Source organism: Macrotis lagotis, chromosome 1 (genome assembly GCF_037893015.1).
Source record: "Macrotis lagotis isolate mMagLag1 chromosome 1, bilby.v1.9.chrom.fasta, whole genome shotgun sequence".
In the NCBI taxonomy this organism is placed as follows: Eukaryota; Metazoa; Chordata; class Mammalia; order Peramelemorphia; family Peramelidae; genus Macrotis; species Macrotis lagotis.
Window position 1 is genome coordinate 757,994,463 of NC_133658.1, and position 9,703 is coordinate 758,004,165.

The 9,703-nt window shown below is 46.4% G+C and overlaps 1 protein-coding gene across 1 annotated transcript; it reads left to right on the forward strand.

Annotated features, from left to right (window-relative positions):
* Window positions 1-759: 759 nt before the first annotated feature.
* LOC141506603 (endothelial cell-selective adhesion molecule-like) lies at window positions 760-9,700 on the forward strand (the record flags this gene model as incomplete). The annotated part of the gene is made up of 4 exons (XM_074213514.1): window positions 760-3,548; window positions 8,418-8,602; window positions 9,041-9,236; window positions 9,504-9,700. Coding segments are annotated over exons 1-4 (648 nt in total), but the record flags the coding sequence as incomplete, so codon positions are not given.
* Between the last annotated feature and the right edge of the window lie 3 nt (window positions 9,701-9,703).

Here is a 9,703-nt window from a genome sequence, read left to right on the forward strand (position 1 = left end):
TGAAAGCCAGATGACATTTGTAAATGTATGATTGTCTTCTCCAGTTGGTGAATTTTTACTATTACTTTAACCTTTAAAATTTTTCTTTTAAATTTAAATAATCATAGACTTCCCAGAGGCTAAGAATAAGTTTGAAATAGGCAAACTTCCATTTGTGATGAAAATTACTTGAAAGGGAGGGGATATATGTGTGTGCAGAATTACCTGTTTTCTGATAAGTACTGATAAGCCATGCTAGCACACAACATGAACACAAAGCATACTGGAGTTGAGTGTTTAGAGCATTTTTTCTTAAGTAAGGTTTCTAAACTATACCAATAATCCTAAAACTACACAAAAATTAAATTATTGCTAGGAATACCATGAGATAGCCCTACTCAAAAAACAGTGCCCCTCATCTCTAATATTCCTTCCCTTAAGTTTAATAGTTGGTCAGCTAGGAAAGGGTGTGTGTTTGTGTGTGTGTGTGTGTGTGTGGACTAGATGTAAAGCATGACATGGGGTTCAAAACAGCAGTAATGAGGTTCATCAGATCATTTGTGATCAACTACAGATCAGTCTGTAGAGACAACAACCAAGTGTGTGTTATCATTCAGCACTATCTCATTCTAATTCCATAATTCATAGCCCAGTTTTTGTATGTTTTAAAATAGTTTTATGAACTACAGAGTGAGCTCCCTTTATGTGATATTCATGGAATGTAATATTTTTAGGAGAAAAGTTTAATTCATTTTAATCTGAAAAATAAATGCCATAATATAGGGTTGAGGATAAGGAAGAGGTGTCACAAAACACTGATAGTAAACTTCCTAATGCTTAGAAATCACCTGACCAAAGGAATAGAATTTTAAGTGTTGGAAAGCTATTAGAAGTCTACCTCAAGCCCTTTGGTTTACAGAGGAGAAAACTAAAGTAATTTGTCCAATGCCACAGATCATATTAATGGTAGATGTGGGTCTAGAACCCAATTTTACTTATTTCCTATTCATTGCTCTTTTCACTAAAAACCTGCTTCAGAGAAGAATGAGTAATGAAGTTAAAAAAAAGAACTAAAGAAAGTTGCTATTATGATTTTAGCTCTGTGAAGGCTTGAGTCCCAAGCTCTCATCTTTTATGATTAAATACTGAGAATCTTTAATAATGGACAGTAATAGGAAGGTGAAGAAATTGAAAATACTTTTTTCCTTATGTAGATGTTGCCTTATGGAGGACTTGTTATGGGTTAATAGAAGGGTTATTTGAGGTACCTTGGGAGGATGTGCTCCTAGGATGTGGTATCAGATGTATGTGGTGGGAGTGTCAGCTCTTGGTAGAATGAAATCAGAAAGGCACAAGCTGTGGAATTGATGTAACCCAATCTGGAAATCAGATGAGCATGCTCATAGGTTTTCAACTGTGTAGAAAGTGGAGCTTGGAGAATATATACATCTTAAAAGAATATTGCTTTTATGTTGATTAGTGTGCATTCAATTTAACTCATCCCCTAGTTGGACTTGTGTATCCTGGTGTATTGGACTCATAGTCTTCAAGGCTGCTTTATTGACTTTTCCCCCTCCAAAAGTTTTTCACCTGCACATTGTCTTCAGCCAAGTACCCACGTCACTGAATTTCTGGGCCTTCATGGCTTGTCTGGTGTTTTGCATGGTTGTTCTTGGCACTTTGACAGCTCACTAAATCATTTGATCTGGCACCCCATCAAGTCCAGAAAGACATGCCAGGAAGGGAATTAGGCATGGTAGGGAAAGAATGAGGCAGTGATCACCACTAGAAAATGAAACCCAGGAGTTAGTGGTTCTTCTCTTGCTTCCTTAAGTTTTGGTAAGATGCTGTGTATTTAGTAAGCCCTTAATAAATATTTGTCATTTAAATCTTAACATCAGTGGTGCCTTAATGTTCTGGCACCCAGAAGGTGGGAATGAACAGCAGTGAAACGATTTACTTAAGTTCTCTTTTCTCTGTTCGATGTGACTTCTGACTTTATCTTCATCCCAGTCTTGCACAGTTTGAGGCATCCCACCCCCTCTTAGAACAGAAAAGAAACATGTCAGTGTATTTCTTTTGTGCACTGACTGTCGAAATCCTGCGTACTATAGTGGGAGGGTGAATAACCATTACCAAAAGAGGTTTTTGATCTGGTAGATCTGGTGTGTTTTGTTCCCTGGGAATTTTAATTAAATTCTCACCAAACGAGTACACAATATAGGGCATTAAAGGATCGGATCAGGCCTTGAACCATGCACTGCAGGGGAGAATAATTGAAGGGCTACGTACTTTCCCGGGGTCCCCACTGTATGTAGAGGGTACAAGCCCTCCCTTCCAAAGGAAGGATCCAAGAGGCCCAGAACACCTGGTTTTCATTTTCAGTTTACTGAGCCGCCTTAGATTAATGTAGAATCGGCTGAGCATTCAGAAAGTGTTTCGTGCCTTGAGATCGGTGGACATGGTCGCGTGTCTAGATAGCCTTTTCATTTTCGATTTCTCTTCTCTACCTAGTAAGAACAAAGCAACCGAGATCGTACACTGTCCCTTCCCCACTTTGGGTGTGGGGAGGACGGCAGCCTGGACTTTCCCGACTGTCAAGAGATTAATTGGTTTTCGATGCTCTTTGGCTAGAGAGAAAAAGCTGGTTCAACAACGTCACAGACCGACTTTCCCAGCGGTAGCCCGGCCCCTTGCTCCCCCCTCCCAAACTTGGGGGCGGCGCTGAATAACCTGTGCCGGATGCTTTGGGCTTTTGCGGCTGCTCGGACCGTGTTCACTTAGAAGATCCAGGCTGCTAGTGACTCCCACTGGCCCTACTTGAGAAGGACCTCCTTCTGGAAGTCCTGCCCAAGGGGGCGGGAGGGACACATTATTTAGTTCTGGGTCCTGCCTACTGCACTAATGTATGTATAGAAGCGGTTCGAACATAACTCAGACACCCACCACCACCGTTATGGATTAGCGGGGGGATTTTAAAGACCAGATTGCACAGAGAGCCGGTTGGATTATTGACCTTTTCTCCATCCTTTTCCCTTCTCTGTTCCCTCTGCTCTAAGTCTGCCGCCCCCTCCCCAAATCCAGACAAATTGCTGAAAGGCTGACGCGGGAGGACCGGGAGTAAGCATTTCAGTAACCTTTCTCAGGGCGACACCTCCTTGGTGTCAGGGATGTCACCACCCACCTGTCCCTTACTTGTTTTTACTAAATCCGAGAGGGGCCAAGGGCTTCAAGTCGTTGAAGAATGAAGGAGCGCCACTTCGTGGCTGGTCTAGCTGCTTGACCTGGAACCATGACCTCTCCGCCCCTTCAAAGGCCCCGCCCCTGAGCACCCTCCCTCCTCTCTCCCCGACGCCCAAAGCACCCTAGTCTGAGCTGCCTCCCACAGTGTCATTTAGTATCTGTGGCCTTGGCTGGTATTCTGGCTCCCGATCTAGGGCAAACGCAACACCTGTCTTAGGATTCGGAGTCCCTGAATGCTTTAGGAATTGGAAGTGCCATGGTCCCCCCGCCTGGTCCTCCATGGTCCTTCCAGCTTCAGTTTTTACTCCTGGGGATGACCGCAGTCGGTGAGTTCGACCTTGGGGGAACCCCTGGCTTAGAGGGAAAAGTGGGGTTTGCAGTGAACACTGTGGTGGGGAGAGGAAGGCGTCGTGAGCATTGAACGCTAATGTGGGAAAAGGAGATGAAACTTTTGAAGTCTATTCTCATACGAAGTTTGAAAGAGCCCAGTTGGGGCAGAGTTCACCTGGCGATGAAGCGGTGGTGGGGGAGCTAGTAGATTTGGATACTCTGAGGGTTAGTAACCCCATTCCTCCACTCCAGCCCACACCGTCTTCAGCAAGGAGTCTGATGAACTCAGCCCATCTGCTCTGAGCTCCCAGATGAGAAACCAGCTCTAAAGAGCTTAAGGGCTTACTTAACCTCACCCTCATCCACCCGTCGGAGAAGACAGGATCTGGGGAGGGGGGGGAACACCCCCCTCAAAATCTGATAATTATCTGCCTTTCGGGGTTTCATGCTAAGTCCGTTTATCATCCTAGCGTCCCCTTCTTTGGGCCTCCTCCTCCTCTACTCCCTCCACCCTAGGCTGCTTCCTGTCCGGGGAACCAGGAGATGCACCCTCGGGAGCGTGGCAGGGAGGTTATTTGGGACACAGGAAGTGTATATGTGTGTGTGGGGGGAGTCTATAACGGATAGTAGGGCGGTGGTTTTTGCGACCTTAAGAGGTTCCCCACTTTGATCTCTGAAGGCTTAAAGCCGTCGGGTTTGAGGGGAGGAGGGGACAGTAGAAAACGAGATCCTCCTGGAGAGAAATGCGTGAAGAGCCTAACTGCTCCATCTAGTCCTTGGAGAGGCTGGCTTAACAAAATTCGTTTTCCCAAATATGTCTAAAGGAAAATGGAACGCTTCAGACCCGTGATGATATGTCCCTTATCTCCTGACGCTGTTTCCCTTTCCGTGCTAATTATTTTTGGAGGGGTGAAGCAGATGGCAACTTCTGGTGTTGGACTGCAGTGTAAGTGAGCCAGAGCAAGTTTAGGATGCAGGTCGGTTTCCCCATCATTTTTTATTATTCCTCATACTCTGGTCTCCACTAATCAAGGGATAAAAAAGAGAAAAAGAAAAAAATGGTACTTGAAAGTTCAGATGGTCTTGGAATCTTTTGAGGGCAAGAAGTATTAGGATGGGGACGCTTTAAATTCTAGTTTGGTCCAATTCTCGAGTATTGCAGCATTAGATTTTTCAGGCTCCCTTGGTTCGGTTCAAAGAGCATACGTTCATGTTAACAAAAGACTACTTCCTGTCTTTGGGTCAGTATGGGTCTTTAGGAAATTGTAGTTGCTACTGATCTGAATCCTCAGGCTCTCTCAATTTCTTTTTGTTGCCCACCCCCCTCCCAATTTCCCTTTGGGCTACCCAGAAAGGAAAACCTGCCTTGATAGAGAGGAGTGAGGAGAGGGTGACTGTATAGCAGAACTGGGTTCAGACTCACTCGACAATTCCCTTGTTACCCCTTTCCTGTCCTCAATTTTCCATCCCTGAGTTAGATGATACCTACTTGATCTTGAGAGGGTATGTGCATCCCAAACCCAGAAAGGGGCCAGTTAATAAACTCTTTGGCAGATGGTGCTCAACTCCTCTGGTCCAGAATCAGCTAAACTCAGTTCATTTTGTTCTCCATGACTCTGTGTTGCTGCCCTTGGGGCGTGAGAAGCCAGCAGGGGGAGGTTCCCAGGGAAGGAGGGAGACTAAAAATAGCCAGGGGATGGTGGAGGCTAGGGCCTGGGCTGCCTGCTCCCCCATCCCTTCCTCCTTCCAGAAAAGAGCTGCCCTATCTTGATGGGGTTCTTACTTTGGCCTGATCCTAACATCCCCTCCACCCTGATAACAACCTCTCTCCACGCCAATTAAGATCTGACTTAAATAGGGTCTCTGGAATGGAGGAGTCAGAAAAAAAAGGAGAAAACAGGATATCTGAGTAATTTTATTTTTTGTTCTGAATAGATTCTTAGGGGCCCGAGGTGGAATGGAAAGGATGAATAAGTCTTGGACCATATCTTCTTAGAGACCTTGGGAAATTGTGCATACACTCCCCTATACCCCCATCACTTTTGAAAGCTTTGAAGTTGTGAATCTAAGCTCTGGAGAAGGAATGTACATCGAGATTGCTCTTGTAATGGACTAGGGGTGGGAGGGTCCTACACCTCTTTCCATCTGGGGATAATCCTTTAAAATTAAGATCTCTACCTTTCAACTCCTTATAGCAATCTCCCTTATAGTTAGGAGAGATACCAGAGGCACACAAATGTAAGGGACCAGTCTAGCAAAAGGAAAAGAGGTTTTGCTACTTGACCGGATAATTTTGGGGTGGGGTATCTCCGGTTTTGTCCTCCCCTTCATTGTCTCCCTACTTATCTCTTAAGGCCTTTATTTCCTGTCCAGCTTGTGGAGACATTGCCAGGAAATAGGGGGGGGCGGGAGAACATTGAAAATCCAAAGAAAAGAGGTAGGTGAGGAAAGGGTCCTTCAAACAAATGGACCAGTGGAACAGGTGGGGGAAGGGTGCATCCTGCACAATAGTCACTTCCTCCCTATCTCAAGGGAGTATTCAAAGAATTTTAGAGGGTGATTATAGTTGATCTCAGATCCCAATGCCTGTTGCTAGTGACTAAATTCTAAGCCCTCTTTATCTTTCAAGTTTTGTTGACTCCAGCCTTCCAACACGATATTCCATCTCTAAACTTTGTGCTTTTTAACTGACAGACCCTTGCCTGGAACACTCTCTGTCCTCACTTCCTTCCTAGCTTCCTTGGCTTTAAGACTGCTAATATCGCACATACTCCTTCTTGCAGGAGGCCTTTCTTTGTCCTGGCACTGCTTGGGCCTTCCTTCTGAAATATCCTGCCATTTACACTGTATCCATCTAGTTTGTAATTGTTTCATCCGTTAGATTTTGAATTCTGTGAAGGCAATGAATGTAAGTGTTTAATAAATGTGTGTTGATTTCTTAAACTCCCAATAGGCTAGGGATTAAGAAATTTAAATTACAAAGTAAAGTCAAGAAGTAGCAGAGGTGTTGTAGAAAAAATACTGAACTGGAGGAGAGAGGGAGAGGAAGGAGGATCTAAAGCCTTGACCCCTCTTCTGGCTTTGGCCATTCACTAGCTCTCTGAACCTATTTCTATTACTTGGAAAGAATGTCTGATCTTTAGTCAGGAGAGGTCTGGCCTGGATGACCATAGGCAAGTTTCCTCTCTGAGCCTGCTTTCTTAAACTATTTCTTAAGCTATCTATTTCTAAAAATAGGAAGAAAAATATCACCTACCTCATAGAGTTGTCAAGATAAAATAGGATATCAAACGCAAAGTTCTTTTTAAAGAGTAAAGTCCTCTATGAATGTCAGCTACTACCATAAGTCAGCTATGTAACTTTATCTGTCTAAAGTGATTACTAGCTACATGTATACACACACATACACACATATGTATATAGATAGTATGAGACTTGGAGTTAGGAAGACCTGAATCCAAATCCTATCTTAGTCACTTGCTAGTTTTTTGATTCTGGGCAATTCATTTAACCACTTTCTGCCTCAGTCTCATCTTTAAGAGGGACTTAAGACTATCCTGACCATTTCCCAGATAGTTGTGAGGATTAAAAGTAAATACTGGTCAAACATTTTGTAAACCTTGAAGCACTATGTAAATGCTACCCATTACATTACTTTATAGTCTTAGAATTGCCTGAGGCTCAGAGATTTTGAGTGACTTGTTTTTACTGCCTAGTCAGAAGAACCTTAGAATCTGAAGACTTGAGTTCAAGTCCAATACTCCATCCATTCTGCCCTAGTGCCTAATTAGCTAAAAAATGAGAGATGAAAAAGTTCGTGAAGACTAAGAAGATTGTTTTCGCTCAAGTTCGATGACTCTAGAACCCAGGCAAATAGAACAGATTCCAAGGATGACAAGGTTATAAGCTATCAGGAATTTTCAAAGTTAAAAGCAATTCCTGTTTCCTCTTCCCTTCCTCTCCCATTCAACGGTGTGTAGGGCAATGTCAACACAGCCCGGTTTGAGAAGGCAACTTGGTGTCAAAAACCTGGATTTTTCCAATTTCTGAATTCAGACACTGGGCAAGCCAATCTCTCCAATTTCTCCATCTGTTACGTGGCTAGTGGTAGCAAACGCTATATCGTAGAGAGGATCACGCGGCATAAATTGAGTGCAGCTTGGCAAACCCTAACTTCTCTGTAAAGGGGAGCCACTTCTACCGCCTCCTCCGGCTCTGGCATTCCTCAGTCCCAGGTTCCCTTAACGGATAGCCCGAGTTCGAGGAACAGAGAATCGCTGAGGCTGTTCGCGGAGGGCCCAGCCCGAGAAGCGCTTGGTCTGCATCCTCTTCTCGGTCTCCACCTTTGGGGGCGTGGAGAGAGGTCCGGTCTCCCTGAGCGCGGGCAAGGGCTCGGCCCTGCAGGTGCCAGGCCCAGGATTGGAGCCGCCCTCGCCCGGGCCACTCTGAGCGCCTCTGATGCAGCCGCCCGGTTAATGGGTACCCGGAGCGCCCGCAGCCACGCGGCTCCCCGTTAAGGACGAAGCCCGGAGCGCAGAGGAGCGCGGACCGGACCGGGCCACGCGGGAAGAGGCTGTGCCCGGGCTGTGTGGAAGCCGCAGTGCCTGGCGAGCCAAGGCCGGGACACGCAGGACGGGGGCCACCGCTCCGCTGAGTGTGGCTCTGCCTGAGAAGGGGAGCGGGGCCTCTCTCCTCCCCACCGCGCCACGCAGAGCTCAGGGCCGGGCAGGGAGAGTGGGGGCTTCTCCTATCTTAACCCGTTCCCCTGCGCGAGCGCGGGCGCCGGGCGCGGGGACAAGGAAAGTCCCCTCCTCTCCCCCGGGGCTGCCCGGCCCCGCGGTGACGCCCTCTCTTCCCTCCCGCAGCTCCGGTCTCCCGAGGAGCGCAGCTGGAGCTGCTCGTGGGGTCTCCTAGGGTGGAAGCGGTGGAAGGGGCAGAGGTGGTGCTCCCTGCCTGGTACACGCTGAGCGGCATGGAGTTCACCACGGAGCCCGAGGCCTCCCCTTACGTGCTGTGGTTCCTGGAACAAAGTGGGAAGAAAATGGATCAGGTGAAGGAGAGGGCTGGCTGCTTCGTGGAGGAGAGGCTTTGTCCTGAGCTGGGGTGGGGCTGGGGTCCCTTACACCAGGTAGCAGGCATTGGTAGAGCTGTACCGGAGCTTAAAGACCATTAAGTCCAACCCTTTATTTTCAGAGAAGTAATTTGTCAAATGGGGAAGATCCAGTTATTGGGATTCAGTGATACTAACTAGTTGGGTAGATCCCAGAGTCATAATTAGGACTAGGGAATTAGTATTAGTGATTAGGGTAATTAGCCTAACCAAGGGCACCAAAAGCTAACAAGAGACCAGAAGCACACAAACCCCTCCCTCTCAGCTGAATTTGTTGCATTATTTCTTGTATCATTTGAACATAATGATTTAAAGTTTAATTTGAAGGCCCCTGGAATGCCCAGTAATGGGGGCCTTGTGATCCCTCTCCCTTTCTAGGTGCTGTCCTACCTTGATGGAGTGTTATTACACAAACCCCGCATATCCCTAGCACACACCATGCCCTCCAGAAACATATCCCTGAAGCTAGTCCAGCTCCAAGAGCAGGACACGGGGCAGTACAAATGCTCTGTGAACGTACAGGACCAACAAATTAGCTTATCAGGTGTTGGCAGTTTGGAACTGGATGTTCTGGGTAAGTGAACAGCACTACTAACCTTGGGGTCCACCTCCCTTTACCCCAAACATGCTTAAAAGAAATTCCCCCAATGTCAGGTAGTACATAGATTTCAACCATAATTACTAGTGAAATGAAATCCTATTTCATTCACCCCCATCCCCCAACTTCTTACAGTTTGGCCCCTCCAAAAGTGCATATAAGAGAATTGTGGACTTAGGGAAGCTAGTCTTTTTCTATCAGAAGAAATTGGTCTTAGTCTCTCACTTTAGTCTCTCTCTTCAGTACCCCCAGCTGCCCCAACATGTCGTCTCCATGGTGTTCCAAGAATGGGGGCCAATGTGACCCTGAATTGCCTGACCCCACGAAGCAAACCAGCTGCCAAGTACAGTTGGGAGCGGCTCCCCCCACGAGCCCAGTTCTTCTTTTCACCTGCTGTAGGTGAGAAAATTTGGGAGAACTGGGGAAGCTGGGATGCTGGGAAT